Source organism: the organism of the source record quoted next, unplaced genomic scaffold, assembly GCF_019419815.1.
Source record: "Pyrus x bretschneideri cultivar Hongxiangsu unplaced genomic scaffold, Pyrus_bretschneideri_v1 Contig14, whole genome shotgun sequence".
In the NCBI taxonomy this organism is placed as follows: domain Eukaryota; kingdom Viridiplantae; phylum Streptophyta; class Magnoliopsida; order Rosales; family Rosaceae; genus Pyrus; species Pyrus x bretschneideri.
In genome coordinates this window covers 335447-361703 of record NW_025999435.1, presented here as the reverse complement: position 1 = coordinate 361703, position 26257 = coordinate 335447, and the positions used below count along the sequence as shown (strand labels likewise).

Here is a 26257-nt window from a genome sequence, read left to right as displayed (position 1 = left end):
AAGCGAAAGCAGTGAGGTTGGCTTTGCTATGGTGTGTGGAAGGTGGCTTTGAGTCGGTGCAGCTGGAAATTGATTCTCAGGTTCTTGTTGACATGATTCATGGGAGTTTGCAGTCAGAGGTAGTTTTTGGATGGCATTTTATGGGATATTGCTCTACTTAAACAACAATTATGTGCTGTTGATTTTCTTTATGCTCCTCGTGCCTATAATGAGGCTACGCATCTTGTGATATCTTTTGTTACGCGTGAGGGAGGGTGTTCATTCATGGGGTGATTTTGAACCACAATGGTTGTTTAATACTCTGACGTTTGATATAAACCTTTCGATTCATCTTTAATAATATACATGATTTCGACAAAAAAAAAGAAAAAAGGGACTTTTGAGCTTAGCTCATTATAGTCTGAGAGTAAAACAACCGATCTTTGTTCATATATAATTTTGGTGAAATTCCACTTAAATTTCGTGTAAGATAATAACATATAACATTTTGCACAAATGAAATTTAAGAAAAAGCAAAAGGAGAGAGAAGAATTTCCTATTTTTACAATACTTGTGAGGGGACCACACCACTACTCTACCAGTCAGAAGCGGAGGAAAAGGCGGAGGACAAACCAACCCCCCAACCAACCACCACACAACTTTGTCCTGTGTGGCCTTCCCGCCTTGGTCTATGCACCTTTCATATTTTTCTCCGCCATACTAGCCCTTTAGCACACGCGTGTGTTAATTGACTTTATTTATTTATTATGTTTATGTATTAGTTTTTGTTATTTTTTTTTGTTTGTGGTCAAATATAGTAATATTAATTTTATCAAGTAGTTTTACCATCACGTGATGGTAAAACTCTTACCATCACCTATAAAACTTTTGCCCGCACTTAATAATCAAACTCTTACCATCACGCAATATTTTTCTTAATTGTGCACAAAGTGGCATTAAATTTAAGTTCATTGTTTGCTAAAGACAACAGACCTGTTGGAAAATTTGAAACGACAAATTAACAGTGTAAAAAAAAAAAAAAATATATATATATATATATATTATTTCGATGTTTATGGTGAAATTCAGTTGAGCAAATCATACCGAAATACATCAAGCACAAGTTGAGTAAATCATACCGAAATACATCATTTCACTAGACCAAAAATGATGTTCGAATATCTGATTTTGTTTAGGATTTGTAGCCAGTAGGGTAAGGCTTTTCATAAGCACTTTTCAATTTAAGTTCAGTTGAGAAATCAAACAATTCATCCAACGTATTGAAGAAGGTGCTGCGAAGCTCCAAAGAAATTTTGTCAGGTAGCATTGCCACGAAACAACCAAGCTCTTCGAGTGCATGGCAAATGTCTCCGCGTTTTGAGAGCCAAGAACTTGTCCTAGGCTTGAAGCAATCGTCATTGGAGAAATCTACTATTGATAGTTTGAGTATACTGTATATAAAGAGATTTTGATGCACTATTTCTTATTAATTTCGATTCAATTTCAATTTCGATTTCTACTTCTATTTATATTAAATAATGAAGAATTGAAAAGAAATACAATATAGCTGTTTGGAAGGAGAGAACATTAGAAGATAGAGCGTATATTTTTATTTTTAAATGAGTGTAAAAATTAAATTTACATTTTGAATTGAGTTTAAGAGAATAATTTAAGCAATAAATTTGGGTTTAAAAGATATTAATAGTATAATTAAAAGTAATATGAGTGTGGAAAATAAGTTAGGTGTAAAAAGTGAAGTTATACGGGTTCAAATAAATTTCTATTTTCCTCTTTTTTTTTTTTTTTTTTCCTTGCAACTGCGAAATTTAAAATAACTACATCACAAAAGTTACGACGTCGTCGTTCTATTCAGGAACTCAAAGAAAAGAGAAGAAAAATACGGTATATTGCTCATTCTTTCTCTCCCTGCGTAAATTCAGCATTTTCGTTCTTTCCATCCCATCGTCTCTCTTCTCTGAATCTCCGTACAACCACATTTTGATTGGGATTACAGTTAGTTTTTTTTTTTTTGTCTCTTCTGTAATTTGGGATTGAGATGGGGCAGCAATCTCTGATCTACAGCTTCGTCGCTCGAGGCTCTGTGATTCTCGCCGAGTACACAGAGTTCACCGGAAATTTCACCACCATCGCCGCTCAATGCCTCCAGAAGCTTCCTTCCTCCAACAACAAGTTCACCTACAATTGCGATGGCCACACCTTCAATTACCTCGTCGAAAACGGCTTCAGTGAGTCCCCATGCATTCATTTCCTCGTGCATTTTTACGGTCTCCTTCCAATTTATTCCTTATATGTCAACTTTGATTTACTTATTTTCTTCTGATCTATATCTTTTTCTCTTCGGTTTGTTCGTTGTTGGAATGGCAGGATTATATTAGTTTACGTTTATGAAATTGAAAACGCTGATTAATGTTAATTATTTGTTTGGTTGAACTAAATTGTTGGGTTTGATTATTTCGTTACGTGGTTTTTCGCGATGCGCAATGCTTTGAAACTTTCGGTGATACAGAAAGGCCAATGATTGTGCCGGCACTATGTGAAAAGATATGATTTGACGATTCAAAATGTATTTTTTCTGGTTCCTTATGGAGGAGATAATTAAGGATGATTGAGGACTAGTTGATTGGTAATCTCTGTTTTGTTGGATTTGAGATGTCATGAGATTTTACATCTAGTCGTTTATTTTCTTTTCCTTTCTTATATTTCTCAAGCAATCGAGAAAGGCGGTTGCTGGTCTCCCTCTGCCTGTACTCAGTTGATCAGATCTTATAGAATGAGTGCACGGCAAGGTTGTATGTTGATATTTGCATTCAAGTAATAGGCAATGTACTCTTTTTTTACTGGTGGTTGTTCTTGGTGGTGGTTGATTATCTATATTTTATATACTAATAACTAGATCGCTAGTAGTATTTGAAGGCCGTCTTTAGTTTGAATTCTTTCAACCCAAAAGAAAATCGTACTCTGTGAAGTTGAATGCTTATGAAGTGGTTCATAATCCCCATACGTATTATCGGATTAGGGTTTTAAACTCTCTTGATTTTGGATACTACAGCCTACTGTGTAGTTGCTGCTGAATCTGCTGGGAGGCAAATTCCAATTGCCTACCTGGAGAGAATCAAGGATGATTTCAACAAAAGATATGGTGGTGGGAAAGCTGCGACTGCTGTTGCCAACGGACTGAACAGAGAGTTTGGGTATTTATTTCTTCAAGTCCTCAGTTCTCATGGCAACAAATTTTGTATTTTTTCATGAATAATACGCTAACTCTTGTATGGATGTTTTAGACCCAAACTGAAGGACCACATGAAGTACTGTGTTGATCACCCTGAAGAGATCAACAAGCTGGCAAAAGTGAAGGCTCAGGTTACTGAGGTCAAGGGTGTTATGATGGAAAATATTGAGAAGGTAGAGTAAACTGCTACTGTTTATTTTTGCATATTTTTGTAACTGTTCTATAAGTAATTTGGAAGTTAAGACCGACTACTTTTGCACACTTATTTCTGATTACTAGCGGCCTATTCCTATTATCCTATATTATTTTTAGCAATGGTACACTACCCAAAAGAAATTTAAAAAAAAAAAAAAAAAAAAATCCCTTTCCAGATGAAACAACTTTGTCGAGCCAAGTACGTTTTCGTCACCCCTAATTTTGCCCGACAACAGTCCGTCGAGCAAAGTTCATAGCGCAAAATCCTTCGCTAAAACATTTGCCGGACAAGTTTTAATTTTTGGTTGGACAAATGATAATTTATGGTCGTAGTATCATTATCTCTGACTAATTTTGTGTATACACCACAATGACTTCAGTGTGTATTTTGGTTATTTTCTCTTGCATTTTTATTTTGATTCCTGAGAAGCATTTGTAAATTGTAATAGGTACAACTCGATTCCTGCGGTTTAGAATTCCTTTTCTCACTGAAATGAGAATATACATTCTGACTTTTCTCACTCTAACACCTTTTTATCATTCATATTCCTTTTGCATTCTCATTATAATTAAGTAGGTGAATATGTCATCGATTTTTAGTCGTGAAAATTCATATGTTGTGCAGGTTCTTGATCGCGGTGAGAAGATTGAGCTGTTGGTGGATAAAACTGATAATCTTCGCTCCCAGGTTAGTCCAAGAATCATTACTGCTTCAGCTAGTTTAACTGCTGGAAACCCATGCCCGGTTAGGGTTGGGTGCGGTAAGATGATATGGTTATTTGATTAGACAGACGCTGCAGGGTGCTGCACTTGCTTTCGTTTCTTTATCCAGCATCCCTCATTTTTCGCTTGTTGCAGGCCCAAGATTTCAGAACACAGGGAACAAAAATGAAAAGAAAGATGTGGTTCCAGAACATGAAGATGAAACTGATTGTCGTGGGGATCCTCATTCTCATAGCCCTCATGATATATTTAACCATTTGCCGTGGTTTCAAGTGTACCTAGGTCGCTTTGGAATGTCTCTGGAAACTTTTCAGATGCTCTAAATCTTGGAGTTCTTTACCTTCCTAGGTTATACCCGTCCTCTTTTGCTAGCCATTTTAGGACGGGGACGGTTTTGTATTTCGCATTGGTTGTATAGTTTATATATATTTACCTTGTCTAGGTAGTTAAATCACTTTATGTTCTCCACCATGTGCAATGGATCCTTAGCATAAGTTATGTAATGGAGGAATACCTGGATGCTTGTAAATCAGCATTCCTTTTGGAATGCTATTGAAATCTATCCCCTTATTTGCTTCCGTATGAATGATGAACACAGTTTTCACCCCTCAATTTAACATTTAAGTTTAATCACCACAACATATCTTATGAAATTAAGAGCTTTTGGTGCTTCATTCACTAACAAAGCACAATGCGGGCGGTATGAGTTTTCGGTGTATGGAGTGATAACAATAAACCCAATTTTTGTTTTTTTGTTTTTATATTTAGTTTATGTCTTAGAAAATCGATCTTTCCTTTTCACTTAGCTTTTCTTTTACAGCTTACGGTCATTATCCCATTTTATATTCTGTAAGACCCAAGAAGTCCTCAATCACTCCTAGGTTTTCGCCATTTTTACTCAAATTTCTTGTCGGCCAAGTTATAAAAGTTACACCTTGCAACCTTGTCTAGATACTTGTGTATTTTGTTTGAGCGTTCATCAACAATTGAGCATCCAAATTTTCAATTAAGTATTGGAAGATTTTGAGGGGGTGAATGGAGAAAACATATGTTCATACATGGGAGTTTTATAATTTTCTAAATTCGTTTACACCAAAAAATCTCATATTTCTAAACCCTACTTGGACATGAATGCTTAATCCTATTTAGAGACATATATCTGGATGAAGATTATAAAGACTCTATGTTCGGTTTCTTCAAGGGCAAGCAAACGAACAGATAATTAAAATTGATTTTGAGTTTAATTTCTAAAAACACTCTACCATTTTACTTGAAATTCAAAAAATATTTTTTAGTTAAAAAAATTGGATTTACTTTTTTTTTTTTTTAGTACATCGATATTTTTACACTAAGAAAAGGGGAGTTCGACAAAATCACACAAAATTGGATTAAATTTCAATACTCAAAATCTATTCAAGCAACACGAGTACACAAAAGACATATGTTTCTTCTTCTTCTTTTTTTTTTTTTTTATCTTTTTTTAAGGGTACTTAGGCCTCCAACCGAAGGGACCAGAGGAATGTTTCCAACCGAAGGCCAGGCCAAAGGGCTCGTGGGCCCCACTGGACAAAAAAGGGCCAAAGGGCCAACCGGCCAACCTAAACCAGCCAGCCAACCAGCACCAAGCTGGGCTAGAATTTAAACACAATGGCTAGTTGATGTCAGTTATCGTTGGATTTGAATTTTTTATTTTTTTTGGCCAATTTTTTTTTTTAAATTCTCATTTTTTCCTATAAATACCTAAGCCATTCCTACACCATTTCCCACATAATTTTCACCATTTCAATTCTCATAATTTCTTACCTCTTCCAATAATCTTTACTTCAATTTTTTCAATAATTTTCAAATGGCCTCGTCTGCAATGAAAGGTAGGGCTTGGACCTGAAAAGAAGATGAAGCTCTTTGTAGGGCTTATAGATGGGTCTTGGAAGTTAGTGTGAGGGGAAGTTCTCAAACAAGTGAAGGTGTTTGGACTCGTGTGTCCAAAAAATACTATGAGTTCTACGAAGGCACCACTCCACCGAATACCCGTAACCACGAGAGTTGTTCTTCAAGATGGAAGAAACATCTTCATCAAAGTTTGAATAAATGGCATCAAGCACTGTTAGTAGCCGCAAGTAGAAATGAAAGCGGCGCCAATTACTACGACGAAGCAAGTGTTTTTTCACAATTTATTTTAAATATTTAATTATATTATATTTAATTTCATAAATTAATTTCTTTACTTTTTGTAATTATATTTTCTAGGTACGCCAAGCGGAGGAATTGTATATGGAGGGCAGTTCGAAACCCTTTAAGTTTCACAGTTGTTGGGAAATTTGTAAAGGGTGGATGTTATTTGAAGATCCACCTCAACATAGAGTAGGTCCTACGTCGGTGTTCTGAACTTAATCCTCAGCTGTAGATGGGGATGAAGATGGATCTCCTACCATTCAACAAACAAGGGTGGAAAATCCATCTTCGGGTGAAGGTTCTATACCTAGGGCTATGAGACGAAATAAGGCCTAAAGGTTGAAGGAAAAGGGCAATGCAAATGATGATTACGTCGCTCAACAGGAAGTGGCGACCTCATTGCCATTAATGGCGGAGCAAAATGCCTTTGTCACGAAAGAAAAGAACCATAGGCATGAAGAACGGGCCAAACAAATACAAGAAGAGATGGATGATAGAAATATGCAAAGGAACGCTTCGGATTATAGTTCAATGAGTAAGGCCTATTTTGATTAAAAAAAAATAGGGACATTATGGCCCAGTGGTAGTTGTTTACCTCCGACTATACTCTTGCAATGGTGGAAGATGCAGATAATGTTGATTATGGACTTTAAATTTAAGTTGTTGTAGTTTTTAAATTTAAATAATAAATTATGTTTGACCCTTGGTTGGAGATGATTTTTTGTGACAGGGTTAAAACGAGCCCTATGACCCTTTGACTCTTGGTTGGAGATGGTAAGAAATATGACCCTGCACTGTTCATTATAATATTAATTTGTTGAAGTTTTAGATGGCTAAAACGAGCCATGTGGCCATCTTTCGGTTGAAGATGACCTTATAATTATATCTTAACAACGCTGTGCTTGCCCTCCCACTTCTGGTGCCCTCTTGTTTGTGTGGTCACAATTAAGCTACATTAACATTTTATATTACTATTCAATTTTGTCTTATTATCTGTATAAAAAAATAATATAAAATGTTGACGTGGTTTAACTGTGATCACACAAAACAGGAGGATACGAAAAGCATTAGATGTGGGAGGGCAGACGATTTTGTCTGTTAGTTTGTGATAGGACTGTATTCTAGAAGGATAAAATGAATATCCCCATCTTTATCTTCCATTTTACAAGCGGGCACGCATTCCCATATTTTCGCTTTCATATTGCCAAAAAAAAAGCCCACGCCCGTCCAAAGCGCGTACTTTGGAGCAACTTACTATTTTTTCCACTTTTTTTCTCCTAATTTTTACACCATGTTATATTCACTCGATAAATAACTTTCAATTGAAGGACGAAAATGAGCCTAAAATTTGATGGCCAATGTCCATCAAATCGCAATATGCTTACTTTATGTATAACCTTTTGAAGACGGTCAAGAAGAATGTTTATTTGAATTAAGCAAAATGGACAAATTTCTATAATACTTCTTTCAATGATTGAAACACTAAAAATGTTTGTGTTACCCAAGTTGTCCTTCTCATATTAGACCTACGTCAATCATTAAAGTAAAATTTAAATTTTAGATTCTAAACTTACCCTAACTTACTTCAATCATTGACAAATATGAATACAATCACCCTTCGTAAGATACAGAAGGTTAAAATAATAAAAATATATATGTCAAATGCAAAGCACGCGCGGAAGGGAAGGGTGGAAGTGAAACACTCGCAGAATACTTGTACGTCACACCTGAAAATTTAACAAAATCTAATAATTGTGAAAAAACCGAATCATCTATGCATTGGCCGAGACAGATCTGAACCGCCCGGGCCGAGGATCGAGGCGGCATTTCTCACTTTTATAAATACCAAACAGACGCGGCCCTTCATTTGCTTGCTTGTCTGACTATCTCACCCAGTTTTCGAGCTTCACACCAGACACAAAGACGCAGAAGCACCAAAAATGGAGAAAGCGATCAACAGGCAGCGTGTTCTGCTCGACCACCTCCGCCCTCCCTCCGCCGACTCTTCTTCTTCTCTCTCCGTAAGCCTCTCTTTCTCCTCTTCGTCTTCCCCAAAGATCGATTCATCCTTAATTTGATTTGATTCAACAAAACATATATATATAAGATTTGAAATCGATCGAATTCCAGCTCTGTAATTTGATAAAACCGATTTCGGACTCAAATTTCATTCTCCTACAGACTACTGGAATAAATGGCGGTTTATTAATTTTTGGGAGATTTGTTTTGCGTATTTTTGGTATCAGGCATCGGCATGTGCGGCTGGGGACAGCGCTGCATATGCGAGGACAAACGTGTTCGGAGATGATGTGGTGATTGTTGCGTAAGTTGTTTACTTTCCCAAATGATATGATATGATGCTCCTCGATCAGGTTCAATTTTGTATGTGTATCGATTCGTAGAGATTCTTGAGGTGTTTTTGGGTGACAATTCTGCGCATTTTTGGCTTGCAGAGCTTATCGGACTCCGATTTGCAAGGCGAAACGCGGCGGCTTCAAGGATACTCATGCTGATGATCTTCTTGCACCTGTTTTGAAGGTTTGTTATTACCATTATCTTCGGTTTTGCATTCTTGTTTTGTTTCTGGTGAAGTTGGGTAGGAACAAGTATTATTCCATGAACGATTGTTATCTTGAATTGATAGAAAGAATATCTTTTTTCTTACTGGGACGATAATTGCTTTGCTGTAGGCAGTTGTAGAAAAGACCAATGTGAACCCAAGTGAAATTGGAGATATTGTTGTGGGTACAGTGTTGGCTCCAGGATCTCAAAGAGCTAGTGAGTGCAGGATGGCTGCCTTTTATGCTGGCTTCCCAGGTGTGTATTACCCCGAAAGCAAATGTAATGAACCTTAAGTGTGTCAACTGTTTGTTAATCGTTACTCGTGCACATGATGGCTATAATGTGCAGAGACTGTGCCAATTAGAACCGTGAACAGACAATGTTCATCTGGGCTTCAGGCCGTTGCTGATGTAGCTGCGTCTATAAGGGCCGGATTTTACGATATTGGTTAGTCTTTCTCGAGGTTTTTCTTTGTAATTGTCCCAGGATTGATTCGCTTCAGACAAGTATCCTTATCTTTAGTTTACCTTTTCTTGGATTATGTCATGCAGGAATTGGGGCTGGGTTGGAATCTATGACTGCAAATCCAATGGCATGGGAAGGATCAGTTAACCCTAAAGTAGCCTCTCTCTCTCTCTCTCTCTCTCTCTCTCTCTTCACATGCACATTCATTTTTGTCCTTTGTTTCCGTTTTAGAAAAATAGTTCCTTGCACAAATGATGTCTTTAACAGGATTGTAAGATTAATAAATTTGCATGATGGTCAGGTGAAGATATTTGAACAAGCCCAGAATTGCCTTCTTCCTATGGGAATCACCTCAGAAAATGTTGCTCATCGATTTGGAGTTTCACGCAAGGAGCAAGATCAGGCTGCAGTAAGTTGAATAAATCTTTCTGTTTGGTGTATTGTACTTTGCTTTGTCAATGTTTATTGATTTTTCAAATTACTTGTTTTAGGTTGATTCTCATAGGAAGGCAGCTGCTGCTACTGCTACCGGTAAATTTAAAGACGAAATTATTCCCGTGGCAACCAAGGTAATGTACAGTTTTGGCAGATTTATGTTTGCATCCATTTGTTCAAGGGCATTCATGGTCTTTATGTGGCGCTGATTTGAGTGATTACAATAGATTGTTGACCCAAAATCTGGTGAGGAGAAACCTGTTACAATTTCTGTTGATGATGGGATTCGGAACACAACATTGGCAGACCTGGCGAAGTTGAAGCCTGTCTTTAAGAAAGATGGGAGCACCACTGCTGGTACCTTCTGACAAATGATAAATCAATTTATTTAAAAAGTATCAGCATTATTCAATATCATCATTTGGTATACCCTTTTTAGGTAACTCTAGTCAAGTTAGTGATGGTGCTGGAGCTGTTCTCTTGATGAAGAGAAGCGTTGCTGAGCAAAAAGGATTGCCAATTCTGGGTGTATTCAGGTATGCTTCTTGTTGAAGTCGTGCATCTATTGGACAGTAGGGGCTACCCTTTTTTTATTTAACCTGCAATTTCGGCCTGGTGAAACTAAGATTTGGGGAGTCCAATGTTCCCTTACTTTTTCAACAAGCAGGCTCAGAAGTGTCTATCTTGTAGGTCTCAGTACCCAGCATATTTTTCTGTACCTATGAAGTTTGCTAGTTTATTTCTATCAGCATGCTTATAGGATTTGCTACTTTATATCTACTAAAGCTCTGAACCTGGGTTTTCAATCGAGCAATTTTTCTGGGATAAACCAAATTGGCACTCGGTTCTACGTTACATAAGTCTCTGTAATTCACAGGCTCACAGCTAATCAGTTTCTATTCACTTAAAAGCGTATGAATAGGATTTCAGAACTTGAGGGTTGGCATTGAATGGATCTCACTTCCTCTAAAATTATATTGTAGTTCTGAATAGACTTATTTTGCCTCCCAAGCTAATCTAAATGAGCTGGCACTATTTTGAAAGTTTATAACTTTGCCCTGTTTTTATTCTGCAGGAGTTTTTCTGCTGTTGGTGTGGATCCAGCCATCATGGGTGTTGGCCCAGCTGTTGCAATTCCAGCTGCAGTCAAGGCTGCTGGTTTAGAGCTTGATGATATTGATCTTTTTGAGATAAATGAGGTATTAAATCAGTGTAGAATCTCTGCATCTGATTTTAGGCATTGCAAGTATAAATTAACATAAAAAATGCCCCGCTGTGCAGGCCTTTGCATCCCAATATCTCTATTGCCGTAACAAGTTGGGCCTTGATCCAGAGAAGATCAATGTTAATGGAGGTGCACTTGCCATTGGGCATCCACTTGGTGCAACAGGTACATACTTAATATTCCACTTTGTATGGCTCACTGCACTGTGTTTTACTTTCTTCCAGTATTGTTATAGGTTACTGGATCCTGAAGGGTTTAATTTTTAAATAAAATCCCAATTTTCTCTAGCAACTATTTCTGAAACTGTAATTTGGCAGCCTTATTCTTACACCAGTAACCAGAGTTTTATTTCAATTAAATGGGAAGCTGCTTCATGCTTAAACCCTATATATTTAGTTTCTACCTCTTCTTTGATCTTGTAGGTTCTGGATTGTTTTTGATTAGATTTCCCTATTGCCTCTCTGTGGTTTTCAGTACAGTGTTCGTATCTGTAAAAGATAAACAGAATGGTTTCAGTTTGCTAACAGATTAAATTGTCTGTTAAATTTGTCCGGAATGGAGTTTTGAAGTTTACATATTAATAGATACCAAAATTCATGAATTTAACTGTTTATTAAAATTGTATTTCAGAATACGAAATCTGAATTTGTTAGCAAAGATCTAATTACTCGAGCAAAAGTTTGTCTGAGTGTACTGAGACCTCATTTGACCATTGCAGGTGCTCGCACTGTTGCCACTTTATTGCATGAGATGAAGCGACGTGGAAAGGATTGCCGCTTTGGAGTGATATCAATGTGCATAGGTAAATGATTCTTCCCCTTCTCTTTTGTGTGCGGGAGCATTGATATTATTGCCCGTTTCAACTATCAACAATGCTGTTATTTGGAAAATGCAGGCACAGGGATGGGGGCAGCAGCTGTTTTCGAAAGGGGGGACTCTGTCGACGGACTGTGTAATGCGCGCAAAGTTGAAACCCACATTCATCTTTTGTCAAAGGATGCTAGGTAGAAGGAATTATCTATCGAACATCGTCGCGCTCCTATCAATAATGTAGGGTTGAGAACGAAAATTATAATGAAGCGTTGCAATAAGGTTGCTGCATTTTTATATTGGCTTATCTAGTCTCATAGGTCATGAGATGCGAACTCTATCGGGATCTCCTTCCCCTTGGGCTCGATCTGTGCTGTTGTTTATCTTATGTTCAGAGTTTGTCTCTGCAATTCCTCTTAATAATGTTTGATATAGTGAGATATCATAGTGAAGCAAAATATTCTTATGTATTTAAAATGTGATGGTGAACTCATTCATCCTTTTTATGTTATTATATAATGTCTCAAGTTTGACTTACGTGTATAACAAGTTAAATATCGCATTATTTATAGGTGGACATAAATAAATTACAAAAATTTGTAACTCAAGTAGATTAGCTTGAAATGAAAATATTACATGAAATTATGTCGCTATTGGCACAATAGTGAACGAAAACGTCTCCAAAATATCAGTTGAGAGGAAGTGAGAATTTTTGCGAGGAAAGGATAACGTTGGATTTTTCGTTCACCGCCTTCCAATTCCATTCCAAAGCAAACAGCAGAGTGATATAGAAGTAGGAACCGAAAGGTGAAATTTGTTGGAGCATTGAAAAATTGTAAGGCAAATTTGTACATTGACGGCTACGTGGCCGGTTTGCCTGCCCATTTTGCCTTGTTTAAAAGATAAGGCAAATAGGTAAGGCTTTTAATTATTTAAGTTTGCTCAATAATTAATTATATAATTTAATAATTCAAGTTGTTGCGGAGTGAAACATTTACTTTTGACTAAAATAATGGTGGGGCATGATTTGGCTAACCCCTCTCAACGAGGCAAAAAAGCCTCCAAGTGTTGTACATATGAAAGGTCATGCGTATTTCATTTATTATTTGATTTAAGTGGATGACTCGTACTGTTATGAACTTGTAAAAAAAAGTGACTTGATAGGTTTATTAGGTTGAAAGGCACGCCTGTAAGACAATCGTTCAAGTAAGAGAGAAGAAGACATGGGAAGAGGAGAGGAAAGAAAGACGAAGGGGAATGGAGAAGAAAAATATCAGTTAGCTATATCAAGGTTAGAGAGAAGGAGAAGAAAATAGTGAGAGTTATTTTGTACTCTTATTATTTCAGATAATAAAAGAAAGTGTTACTGCTCGTCCGATGACGTAGTCAAAGGTGGCTTGATGTCCGCAGTTGAGGAAAATAGGATGATGATGGATTTCTTCCCTTGATACACACTGATCTATCACGAGTAAGAACATGAGTGAGTGAGATACGTTTTGTTCCTCGTCACTCAGTGCCAGTGAATTACATACGTTTTTCCTTCCTTATCACTCGATGCTGCTACGAAGTGTGACATCACTCTTGAAATGAGGTGGTAGGTAGTTGTCAATTCACTAGTGCTATAATGAAGATTAGTGTTGCTAATCATTCTTTCGGAAGAAAAAGGAATGTGTAGCCGTCGAGCCTCGAGGTGTCTATGTCGTTGTTATCTTCTGTTTGCTTTCGATGACTACAAGAGAATGTGATGGCATTTGGTAGTAGCGCGAGAAAAAATTATGGTTTCAAACTATAAACCTTGAATATGCTTAAATCAACTGTAATTTTAGAACATGAAATTTGAATTTGCAGACACACTTGAGCAAAGGTTTGTAAGAGGCCTCATTTGATCATTGCATTGCACAAGATGAAGCTGCGTGGAGTGGAGGTCAGTGCAGATAATCTACACTAAGCTACGAGGAGGGGGATTCGAACACAGGACCTTGACTTTTCATGGCCCGTATTTTCTTCTCTTTTAAAAACTCAACTCGAGTCCAACGTAATAATCCTGTCAAATCCAAATGTTCGTTTGTTAACCCCTTGACACTCTTCTCACTATGCCCCCACTGTCAAAGTTCTAATAAATCCATTAAAAGGTCTACATGGGACGAATGATGTTCACTGTTGATACGGTGTGTGCCATACAAGCGTCATATGGATGCTATATGTGCCACGTAGACAGTTTTAACTTAATTTGTTAACCAACTTTGAAATTTTATCCGCGTGTGGCTTGTGGAATTCAACTGCGACGGCGAAGATGTTGCAGAAACTAACATATGGGAAGCGCAGATCGGACAATGCTCGCCAATGCCAAAATACTACGCTTATGCGTACCTTTACCCTATCCAATTCCAAACAATCAGGGCATTCCTAACGCAAATGAGCATTGATCCAGTAATGAGGTTGGATTCGTACTCATACGCATCGGAACTTATGCTGACAGCACGTTAAATACGAAAAACCAGAGCTAATCAGGCCTGGAAATTAAATTAATCACTCGAGTATCGAGCTACACAGGCATAGTTGAGCTTTCTTTTATGGTATGAGCAGAAGACCAGATGTTACCACCTGAACAAGTTCTTAAGAACATCCTTAAGAAGAAAACCAAAAATGAACCCACGACTGCCTTGACCCCACAAACATAATTAAGATGCTGTTGTCGCAAGCTACCCTGAATGGTGAATCGCGGTGCAACCTAGGTGACGGAACACTTACAAACTGGGCATGAAGTCCTTCTACCGAGCCATGGATCAATGCACTGAATGAAACGGGAAAGAGATGGGAGAAGAGAGAGAGAGAGAGAGAGAGAGAGAGCAAGATGGGAAACCAACAAAAACAAGAGTTGAGATATTCGATGGCTTTATTTGCATGGAGAAAGCTAATTAAACAAGAATTTGGAGTGCTTACATCTTTGTGAAATCTGTGCAAGCAAGGTAGATGGCGAACTGTTTCTCCAATGGTTGGGGTTTCCAGACAAATTGCGCAAGTTTCCTCAGAGACATCACTCTGTGCAACAAAGAAACCACAAACAATTACTTCACAGCAGGTAAACATGCAGATACGATGGCTGGGAATATGCCCGCCACAAGAAGCTCAATAATTGTTCAACTTCTACTCCACCTACCTGAACTGTAGATTGTGGCAAATTATTAATTTGATGTGCTGTTGCACCGGCATGCTGATGATTGTTCTCATCAAGTGCCAATAACATCTCGTAGTCATTGCTGAAAGAAAAAAATGAAGATGCAAAAATTAACTGGTATTTGAATTGAGATTTAAAAATTAATTAACCATGCCCAGAATCTTAATGTAAGAAACCATTTGATAAAAAAATTATCATTTTAAAGTCTAGCATGATACAAGGCTCAGATGAGAATAAGCAAGACATAAATGGTTAAATAGAAAAAACTCTTACTCATTGAAATCCCTTTGAACTCGAAGCATGCGAGCATTCAGTCCCACATCACTAAAGTCCTCAACAGCCGCCTCTAAAGCTTCTAATACATTAAATGTCTGCATCGAATAGCATAAATTAGTTTAATGGAAAAAAAAAACAAAAAAAAAAAACAACAGAGGGAGCAGGGGAAGGTGTAGCGATGTGTGGTGGAGGAAGAAAGTTGGGGAGGGGGTTGGGGCGAGTCAAGATGGGGAAGTATGGTGGTGATGGGTTAGAAGAAGGTTGAGGTTGGGTGGCTGCGGAGAGAGTGAAAATTTTTCACACATGCTACCTGCTTGTTATTCAATAACTTTCTGGTATGACTGGTCATTTCATGTGACCCGTACATACTCCTGTGACGGCTTAAGCTAGTGAAGGGCATTGTTTAGGACAACCTATAGTTCAGGGGGACATTGATTGTTTCAAAGTTAAAGGGACATTAGAACGAAGACCCAGTTTAAGGGCGCATGACACTTCAAAAAATTCAACAGAAAAACTCAATCCCTTGAAGGGGAATTTGAATTTGATCATCAGATCAAAACGAACAAAAGTAGACAATCAGAGGTTCCGTTTTCGTCAAGGGATATTTAATCATCAAACACAGCAAGCAAGATACAGGCAGTAAGGATCCGTTTCATAATATCTTTCTTCTTGGTTCCCAAATAACAAGAATGAGGAGAGTTAGAGATGAGAAAAAGAGAAGTGAGGAAACCCGGAAGGGAATAGATAAAACCAGAAACGACAAAACGTTAAAATTGTTTTTAGCCTTATTTATAAAAAATTGTGTGTTATTGTTTCTGTTCTCGCCTTTAAATTCTTTCATTTCTACTTCTTATCTCCTCTTCTCTCTTTTTGATCTTTTTCAAACAGGCTCTAAGAAATAAACGGGATAAAAAGAATTACCATTTCTAGATCCATGTCGGAAGGAAATCGCCGACTTCTACCTCTAGTAGGTACTCTAGACTGGTTGCGAAAGCGAGTCCTCAACTGTGCCATGCTGGAAGAGTCTCGAGCCCGGGTTCCTCTCCTATTGAAATGGTTCTGTAAAGATTCTGGCAGGGGCTGTCTGTTTGAATGCAAGCTTGCTGAGCCTCTCTACATAACATAAGAAAAAAAATTAATACAACATACCGCCACCAAACAGCATAAATCATAGTCATTCATAGAGAAATAAATGTCCATTTTCTAAGGCACAAAAGCATTGGTTTTAAAACAGGAAATTAATAAAAAAAAAAGTCAATTAAGTTAAACAACGACATATGGAACCACTTGTCCAATGACCGAATTTCAGAATGCTTGCATGAACAAGAAATAATTTCTTTTTTCAGTTCTAGGGACAGAAGCCCAGGCCTCTGGCACAGCAGAAATGATCTGTTCATCTCTGTGATATGATATCATTCCTACAACCATGTGTATCAGAATAGTTCTAAATAATCATGTGGAAGTCACCATAAATGCACTTATAATTAGTAAACCATGCTATCAACAGACTACAGAGAATAAAGAGGCTCACTCACACGATGTGATGAACTCTGACTTCCTCTAGAATAAGTATTTAAAGTATTCTCCTCCTGCTGCTGCAGTGCCCATGCTAGATGTTCATCAACCTGCTACAATGTGAACAGATACAAAATACTTGGTAAAAGACAAGCATCTGAATGTCCACATGCACAAATATACAAACACACAAACACAACCCGGTCCACAACAAAGCACTGACCTCGCCACCTCCAGCAATGGGCACCTCATGGTATAATTGTTCCTGTAGTTCACGAGCCAACATCTCATCAGCTTCTAGTTGTCTTGCCCTTGCATCAAAATCGTCATTCATGGAATTGATACCTTGAGCGACAGAGTGCCCTGCAGCAGGTGACAAGTCATCAACTTCAATAACTCGAGTTGATGCCCCCTGAAACTGAGGTCTCTGGATCCTAGATGACTTTAAACTCTCTGATGCGTCGGATGACCCAAGAAAAACAATATCTGAGTCACCAGACACCGATGAAGAGCATTCAGCATGACTTCCAGAACTTAATCCCCGTTTCTTGTGCCTTTTAATAACTGTCTCTGCTGCATGAGATGGCCCAGCAATCCGGCCTAGCTCAGACACATGCCCTGAAGCTGTTTGAGTTGCATTTAGATCTTCTACAAAACCTTCAGTCCTTTGATTTCCTCGACTCCTCGTATCCCTCCTATCTACCCTATTTTGATGTTGGTTGATAAAGTTTCCAACTCCGTTGGTTCTCCTGGGAAAATGCTCGGTTGAATAAGGCAAGAAATGATCTATTTGCCTTGAACGATTACGTGTAGTTCTCCAGCCACCAGTTGAAATCGCTACCAAGATCACTGAATCCATTAGCTTCTTTATTATCATTCACAAGACTGCTGCAAAAACAAAATATCATGCCATAAGGTCGCAAGGAATTGGTTAAAACAAACAATAAGCATACGCCGGTAATAACACTGTTGGCAACAACAATCAAGCAGGAAAAAGAAATTCTTAACGTCGTCGGCTGGAGACACATCTGGTTATTTTTGTCGAGTTTCTGCGGTTTTGGCGATCATTGCCCAAAACTATTAAAGGAAGAAAATGATAATGAAATATGGTTTGCCACATCACGAACTTAGAAATTTTATACAAATACATAGACACATATATACATATGTTTAGAAAGTTTCAGTTGTAGGATCTCGCAATCAAAGCCAATGTACATGCGCACACACACACACACACAAATATAGAATTTAGCTCCAGTGCGGTTGACTGCGCTTTTTCAAAACTAACAAAATAACAGAAGGCCAAGGTTATGACAATCTAAGAAGCAAACCCCTTGTATCACTCTTAAATAGTAAACCAAAATGTAACCACCAGTCAGCAACCCTTTAAATTCTTCAGCCTTCGTTAAACCAGGTATTGAAATATATATCTTACTCATTAAGAAAGTGATAACCAGAACATTTACTTAAAAGAGCATCTAACCAAGAAAATAGCTTTGTAAACAAAATACCTGCCAGATGTACGAATAATTCTTGCATTATTCTCCTTGGTTCAGAAGAATGAATTATTACACCTTTCCCTTTCCCTTTCACTCTTTCACTATTATTGTCTTCAGAAACTATGTCACTTATGTCTACGACATATGGTGAACCATTGGAATCCACATTCCCTGAATGACTCTGTTCAACATCCTTCGAACTATTGTTAGGCTTTTCAGCTAACTGTTTAGTCCTTGTTGCTATATTATGGGGGGAAATACACCCATTCCGTACCAACCTTTTTTGGCCACTAACTCTCGGAAGGGTAACAGAATGAAGAGGCACATGATTTTGTTGCCTATGTTGAGGATCAAGGGACGGATCAACTCCTTTGCCAAGAGCCAAAGCTAAACCCAGACCATTAAATGCACTATCATCAATTTTTTCCTTCCCCTTGAGATTATTTCTGGATCCCTCTGAATGACTTGGAATGCAATTTACCAAAGAGCTGCCATCTGATACTACTTGCCCTTTTCTTTTGTCTTCGGCTACAAGGTCGTCTGATTCACCAAGTGGAAAATCCTTTTCAGGTAATTGAGTGTAACCATTCTGTTTGGTTATATCAGAAAAGTAAGTATTTCCTTGGCAAGCAGATGGTTTGGAAGAGATTTTGATTCTCATAGGCTTTCCCTTGTCCACATTATCAGTTCCCATACAATGTTTGGCTTCACGACTGGAGCTTTTGCTCACTGTAGCTCTCCGGAAAATGGGAGTATTATTGGAAGCAGATGAATTGTCAACATTAGAGTTACTGCAACTCTTACTGTCAAGATTGCTAAGATTTCTCGGAGGACGTATAACTAGTCTTTTACTATGCCCATTATCCCTGATTTTTGGCCCATTGACATATTTTTCATCCACAAGGTTTGGATTACTCAAGTCATGAACAAATGATGAATTACTGACTTTACCAACAGATTCTCTGCCAAGAATGTGTCTGGAAGCTAATCTATCCGGCGTGTCAGATACCTCCACTACCTGATCGATGTCCATGTCTTCCATAATCTGCACCAAGTTTAAAATAATTAAAAAATCAAATAAGTCAGCAACTGCTACTGGTTCAAGAATTCTTGTCTGTAAATGCTATAAATAAATTGAAAGTACGCATAAAAAAACCATTACTAAGAATCATAGGAAAAAAAAAAAATGTTAACCAGCTGCTTGTAGATACATTTTCCGTAAGAAAAACAGCATTTGAGCACCTACTAGAACAGAAGTAAAAAATATCATTTCCCTTTTCCTTTTCTTTATTTTCAATAACTATTAGGAATAGTGGGTGGAGAAGTGCCATTTATATGACAAGTTACGCAGCACAGTATCAACATTTGTCTCTTTATGCAGTACACAACAGATCCAGAATTACATAATGAACACGTTATTGATGGGAATTATTTTAAAAGGACTCAGACAACTGATATTAAACTTGATTGGAAGAGAAGTGTTACTGTAAAATATAAAAGAAGGAAACTACAACAAGACAACAATAGGTAATGGCCCAAGACATAGAACAACGTCGTCATTGAAGATTATGTGGCAGAAGTGACAGGTTTCATGAATGGAAAAGGTAACTATATTCTCCTGTTAATGGAGAACCGTATGATGCTTGAAAAGAGTCAAAAGACTCATCCTCCTTTTCCAGCAAATGGAAGGGTCAGTTGCTGAATCCAAATTTTCCAAGGTGAGGGCACTACTGTATCAGGTCCCGGTGGTGATTTTACTGTTCAGATTTAACTTGCCCTGCCATTAGGTACTGCAAATGGAGAGAAGCTGGATCCTATAAATTTGATATCTTTGTAAAAGTTGTGAGAGGCCTCTATGAAGTATGAACTTGAAAATTCAAGATAGTTAAAATTAGGCAAAGTCAACAGCTCATCAAAAGTAAATTAGGAATGGATTCATGGCCCAGCTTGTAATATTCCATGGTTAGGATCAAACCAACCTTTACCAAGGAATGCAGTTTAATAACTAGGAGAGTTAAAAGTGCCTCCCAATCCCTCTACATGCCTACAATCCCAAAGGGGCTGGCATTAACATGAAAAAGAAGATTCTGTTAAAGGTTCAAAACTTCAAAAAGTGATCAAATCAAAAAGTACATGGAATAATGTATTTCTAATCTTGCATATAACAAATCCACATTCTCTATGAGAATGAAATGCTTTATTCATTGTCATACCGGTTTAACCGGTGCCCAATGGAATAGATCATCTAGAGTTAACACACAAGTCTCATTTATACGTAGACAATCGAAATTCAGAACAACTGTTAACCAACATCAAAATAACTACTATATACACATTTCATGATACTAGAAATAACAAATTATAAATTAATCATAAATCAATAAAGATGAAAGCAATTAAAACAGTACCAAATTCTATGAAATAAACATAAAGCATTGAACTTTAAGAAAGAAAAATTGATCTAGCCCCAGTCAGTTAACAAGGGAGAAAATTAAGAATTAAACAATTATAAAAAAATAAAAGACATAATATTAAAAATAAATCATAATTAATACCTAATTTAACATCAAGTTTCTCAATTTAGATACAAAATTGCAATCAGATGGAAACCAGCCACGACGTGAATTAATGGGAAAAGTAGAAACGAATCAGGCAGAAAGAACTTAAAATTCAGGAGCTGAAAACAAAAATTAAATTAAAACAAAATAAAATAAAAATTAAGGAAAAAAACCTGAAGTTTTCGTTGTCGTGGATTCAAATCCGAAAGAGAAGCCCAGATTTTGAAGAGAAGAAGGAAAAGAGGAAGATGGACTCATGCAGTCGTGGCCAATCTCTCTCTCTCTCTGTTGATTGAATCTCGGTCTCTGTTGGGAGATGAACCGAACCATCAGCCCCCTTTCCCCTGTCCAGGGAAAATGGATCGGGTCGGTTTTAAGGTTCTCTCGTAAACTGTGGGTCGACCCGGCGGGCCTTTTGAGATGCGGAGGCCCAAATATTAGAATGCACTCAATCTTTTAGCCCCGTTTGTTAGGACGGACAATTTCGGATTAGATCAAGTTGCATTGGCTTAGCTTGGATTGAACATGATGGGAATAATGAATTACTTGGTGCAGTGTCGGACTAAACTATATACTAAAATATATGGGGACAAATTAGTTTTTTTTTTATTTATCATTTTGATTCACTTTTGCCTTTAAAACAAAAAAAATAAAAAAACATTAGGACATGTTTGGAACTCTTGAATCCAACTTTTTAAACTGGCAAACGCTTTTCAAGTTTTACACCTTAGAAACTTGTTTGGTAACTTAAGACTAACTTAAAAAAAAAAAAAAAAAGTTTATTCTTTAAAAACAAAAGTGAATTTTTAAAGTTTTTAAACTTAAAGTTCACTCCTTTATTTGTTCTCTATCTTCCCTGCCTCTCATTCCGAATCTGTCACCCTTTTTTCTTCTCTCTCTTCTCCTTCTCTCTTTTTTCTTTTTTTCCTCTCCTCCTCTCTCTTATCCACTCTCTTCGTTATTTCTCTTTTTCTTTTCTTTCTTTCTCCTCCTCTTTATATCATCCGATCTTCTCTCTTCTCCTTCTCTGATCCTCTCTTTTTTTACTTCCTCCTCTCTCCTCTTTCTTCCTCTCCCGCCTTCTTTTTGGATCTTTTTGTCCATTTTAAATTTAAGATCCAAAAACAATTTCAAATCTTATACCAAATAAATTTTTGAGTTTAAAAGAAAATTATTTTCAAGAGATGTTCTTAAAAAATGTTTTGAGAAGTGACGATTTTTTTTAATAGAATACCAACAGTCTCTTAATTTTCCACTTCACCACTCTCCCTTTGATACTCTCTAGATGAAACTTTCCATTCGATACTCTCTAGATGAAATTTTGGTCAAACTCATCTCTCTTTGTCTCTTCAATTTCTCTCACAAAGCACCCTTACTGTTATCACTTACGCGCGTGCTAATTGACTATTTTATTTTGTATTTAATATTTTTTCTAAAAGGTTAATTATTATTTTGTTATTAAAAGAATATACCAATGAACTTGTATGAAATGATTACCTGGCTACTCACACACCTCTATTTATGGTCATCTAATCAAATAAATCAAACAGAACATACGCCCAAAATTAAACAAGATGTGTAAAAGGTACGAATAGAGATTAAAAGTTGATTACTAACCAATAAAATTCTGTTGGAGATAGCAGACAGACAGACAGAAATAAAAACTGAAAAACTAGAGGATAACTTGAAAAACCTAGAACCAGCAAAATTGGTACGCACAAACATACGACATACGATAGAAGCGGTACAAAGCCAACTGGACATAATATCCTACAAGAGCCGCCATAAGCTACACCCAATTGCACACATCCTAAGGGGGTTTGCCAATTTGAGCTTGCTACCACACTCTATTCCCCGTCTACGGATATTCTTCATCGTTACTCATCAGTCACGCAACCCTTTGAAGCCGGCTGCACGTTCTTGATGTACTGCACATAAAGAAGATGATATATTTCTATTAATATAACAATCATAAAACGGGAAGGATGGTTGCAGAACAAGATTCTCACATACCTTGTACAAAATTCCACGGTTAACCTTGTATGGCGGTGGAATATAGTTCTTCTTTCGCCTGTCCATCTCTTGATCGGTTAACTGGACATCTAATCTCTTGTTTGCAATATCAACATTGATGATGTCCCCATTCTCAATTAATCCAATAGGACCACCTTCCTGAAAATAATTCACAACGCATTCCATGAGCACTCTCTGTTCTTTTCTTTTTTTCCTTTTCCTTTCTTGTGTCTAAGATATAACAAATTTTCTGCTTGTTGCAAATAATCTTGATTGCTGTAGCACATTAGTTTTTCATTTTCTTGGTGGAACAGATGACTAATTTTTTATTTTCAAGAACTATTTGACATTAAGTAACAATCAAAGTACCCAAAGTTTTCATGTAGATTCACTAACATGAAGCTCACGGAAAAATGCAATCAAAGGAATACACACACAGATAATTGGTTAAGTAGGAGACGCAACCTATCAAGATGTAAAAGCTAAAATCAAATGACAATAATGGAAAGTTAAAAACACCTGTGCTTCAGGACATATGTGGCCAACAACAAATCCATGCGAACCACCTGAAAACCTACCATCTGTCAATAAAGCAACCTCCTGCAAGACCAAAAAGCAATATCCAATTAAACATCTACTACGAAACAATAGCTACATACCAACTAATGCAGTGCAATGTAGCTTGAACTTGAAGGGGTCATGCTGGGATTAATTGCTTATAAAACATAATCATTAGCTTTATTTAAAACACTACTAACAAATAGTGTGAAGCAAAATCATTACGGTTGGATAACTAAAGCAAGTACAAGCCCGAAAATAGATTTTGAACAGCTGTACCTTTCCCAGTCCTGCACCCATTATTGCACTGGTTGGTGTTAACATTTCCGGCATGCCTGGTCCTCCCTTGGCCCCTCTCCTCTAATAACAACTACTTTACCCTGAAGGACAATAAATACAATACAAGAACTTAGATATTACTTTTCGATATTCAAATTCAATATAATTAGTAGAACACAAAGATGCAGAAAGTAATATGCCTAGAATTCAACAAAAAACCTCACTAAGATTGTCAAGCACTACTGAAATGTTGAATTTTTGTTTTATCAAAGACCAGAATTTTCTATTGGAAGGTTGTGAACAAATTATTTCCATAGACAACTGCAATAATGAAACAATAATCAACCTTAAAACTCATAGGATCCTCTGAGATAGCTGCAATCATTGACTCCTCACCTTCAAAGACAAGTGCAGGACCTGGAGTATTTTTAATAAAGAACTCAGCAGTTAAGGGTATTTTAAATTAAAAAAGAAAAGAAAAACAAATTACTAAACAAATAACAGAAAACAGCACCAGAGAAATATAGCCCCTCTTTTCCTGTAATTTTTGCTACAGAACCCTCTGGTGCAAGATTTCCATATAATACTTGCAGATGGCCTGTTTTCTTGATAGGGTTTCCCAAGGGCCTTATTATATCCTGAATGAGTGAGAAGAAAAGGTAAAATTTAAGAATATAAAAGGAAAGCATGAGGCAACCATGTTAAATGTTGGTCTTCATTCAAACACTACGATTCAACAGAAAACACAGTTAATTTATGAGAAGAGAGCTATCTTACCTGTCCATTAGCCAAAGGAAGGAAACTTTCTGCATTCTCAGCCACTGTCCTTCCGGTGACTACAGAATAGATGTCCTTATGTTAATGTTATAAGCATTACAACTTAAACTATTAATTCCAAAGATGCAAACAATATGAAGATTCTGAAAATGCATACCAGTCATACAATCCCCGTGTAACAACCCATTCTCCAAAAGGTACCGAATGACCGCTGGTGTTCCTCCAATCTATTAAAGAAAACCATTACCTTGCTCGTCAAGAGAAATAAGTACCAAATGTAGCTATAACTAATAAAACAAATGGCATATACACATAAAATATGCCACCAATTGTTACATTGAGTGCAAGAAAGGATACCTTGTGTACATCCTCCATGACATACTTGCCACTAGGCTTAAGGTCTGCAAGAAATGGAACCTTATCGCTAACCTTCTGGAAATCATCCAGATTTAATTCCAAACCAACAGACCTGCCAAGAGTCTTGTCAGTTGATATTTTCATGCAAGACAATTTTTAGTATCCTGGAGAATCTGGCTTCTCACCTTGCAATAGCAATCAAGTGCAGAACAGCATTGGTCGACCCCCCTAGTGCCATAACAATAACCATTGCATTATGTAGTGACTTTGGAGTAATAATATCTCGAGGTTTCAAATCCATTTTCAGTAATTCCAAGAGGTATTTCCCAGCCAATCGGCACTCATCCAGTTTCAATGGATCTTCAGCAGGCGTAGAAGAGCTTTTAGAGAAGGCAGGGAAAAACAACAAAGGCAAAAATAAAAATTTGATTGCTTACAGAAATTATATTAAATTAAATTTTGTTCCAAAGGCATCTCTACCTGTAAGGAATAGACATTCCCATAGCTTCAATGGCAGAAGCCATGGTATTAGCAGTATACATCCCACCACAAGCTCCAGCCCCAGGGCAAGAGTTAAGGACAACATTCTTTCGTTGCTCATCACTTATGGATCCACTTACATATTCTCCATAACACTACGATATCAGTCAAAAGTATTAAAAAAATCTATTACGAATAATTTTTGACATTGCCACATTGAGAACATAGCAATTTATGTTCTGAAGCAGCTTTTTATGTTAAAGGCAAACAGCATTTACATAAGCAATTATCGACAAAAAAAATGAAGTTTGGGTTGTCATTCTACGCCATGACTTTGAACCTAAAATCACAACAGCAAGAATAAGTTCAAAATTTCTACATTCAGGGTAAAGAGGTAGAAAGTACTCTTCATTCAAACAAGTACATATTCTACAGTAATGGCGTAAGGAAGTTTACTTTACGCACATCAGCAAGCAGTTGCCAGATCATCCTGTTCTATTCATGGAAACAAAGACATGCTAAACATGCAGTTGAACAAAAAACCGCCCTGAAAGCTCTCCACAGCCCCCCATTCAGGGATGGAGTTTATTTATTCGGATAACCAAAAAAAATTCCCAACACAGAAGGCTTGCCCTACCATATTTTGTGTGACCATCCCTCTCCAATAACCCTTCATGAATCTTAACATGGATACTAGCAATATTATTAATGAGAACATTGAAAGAACAGCCATTTGTACCAAATGCAAACAAAACTTAGAATCTAGACATTTTTGGTGATTTAGACAATTAACTGAACTTGCATGTTGCACTACATTACTGGTCTTGGAAACAAGCTTACCAAAATGAAATGCTAAAACCAAAGAAATCAACTTCTACATGTTAAAATACTGTGGAAGACACAGAATGTGGGCCCTTCAAGCATCTAATGGAATAAACGAGAAATTTTCTT

The 26257-nt window shown here is 37.1% G+C and overlaps 5 protein-coding genes across 6 annotated transcripts in view; 2 read left to right on the top strand and 3 right to left on the bottom strand.

Moving 5' to 3' along the window:
- Positions 1–1670: 1670 nt before the first annotated feature.
- On the top strand, positions 1671–4715 carry LOC103965063 (putative vesicle-associated membrane protein 726). The gene is made up of 5 exons (XM_009378080.3): positions 1671–2225; positions 3050–3191; positions 3282–3402; positions 4050–4112; positions 4283–4715. The coding sequence occupies exons 1-5, from the start codon at positions 2036–2038 to the stop codon at positions 4427–4429; spliced, it is 663 nt and encodes a 220-aa protein (XP_009376355.1). The 5' UTR covers positions 1671–2035; the 3' UTR covers positions 4430–4715.
- Positions 4716–8110: 3395 nt separating this feature from the next.
- LOC103965062 (3-ketoacyl-CoA thiolase 2, peroxisomal) lies at positions 8111–12353 on the top strand. The gene is made up of 14 exons (XM_009378079.2): positions 8111–8340; positions 8566–8642; positions 8773–8857; positions 9010–9136; positions 9230–9328; positions 9433–9500; positions 9648–9755; positions 9838–9915; positions 10009–10138; positions 10221–10317; positions 10857–10980; positions 11063–11171; positions 11725–11808; positions 11902–12353. Exons 1-14 carry the CDS (start codon positions 8260–8262, stop codon positions 12012–12014), a joined length of 1380 nt encoding a protein of 459 aa, XP_009376354.1. The 5' UTR covers positions 8111–8259; the 3' UTR covers positions 12015–12353.
- Positions 12354–14304: 1951 nt separating this feature from the next.
- On the bottom strand, positions 14305–19317 carry LOC103965060. The gene is made up of 8 exons (XM_048579995.1): positions 18297–19317; positions 17009–17634; positions 16806–16898; positions 16192–16383; positions 15268–15365; positions 14977–15076; positions 14760–14858; positions 14305–14610 (listed from the first exon to the last, which is right to left on the bottom strand). The coding sequence occupies exons 1-8, from the start codon at positions 19315–19317 to the stop codon at positions 14548–14550; spliced, it is 2292 nt and encodes a 763-aa protein (XP_048435952.1). The 3' UTR covers positions 14305–14547.
- LOC103965057 (chalcone synthase-like) overlaps positions 18868–26257 on the bottom strand; it is a 25527-nt gene continuing 18137 nt past the window's right edge. The window contains exons 4-6 of one of the 2 annotated variants that reach the window (XM_048579550.1): positions 21016–21588; positions 20264–20345; positions 18868–19329 (exon numbers count right to left, since the gene is read on the bottom strand). The gene's annotated coding sequence lies outside the window, so the exon portion shown is untranslated. The remainder of the gene's footprint in view (positions 19330–20263; positions 20346–21015; positions 21589–26257) is intronic. The other variant, XM_009378073.3, reaches the window with a different exon arrangement.
- The window catches only part of LOC103965059 (dihydroxy-acid dehydratase, chloroplastic), a 5627-nt gene continuing 1804 nt past the window's right edge, over positions 22435–26257 (bottom strand). Inside the window, 12 exon segments of the mRNA XM_009378075.3 lie at positions 22435–22770; positions 22856–23014; positions 23375–23455; positions 23693–23760; positions 23763–23793; positions 24039–24109; positions 24207–24330; positions 24470–24528; positions 24627–24696; positions 24827–24938; positions 25012–25206; positions 25307–25461. Coding sequence (XP_009376350.2) covers positions 22720–22770; positions 22856–23014; positions 23375–23455; positions 23693–23760; positions 23763–23793; positions 24039–24109; positions 24207–24330; positions 24470–24528; positions 24627–24696; positions 24827–24938; positions 25012–25206; positions 25307–25461 — 1176 coding nt within the window. The 3' untranslated portion in view covers positions 22435–22719.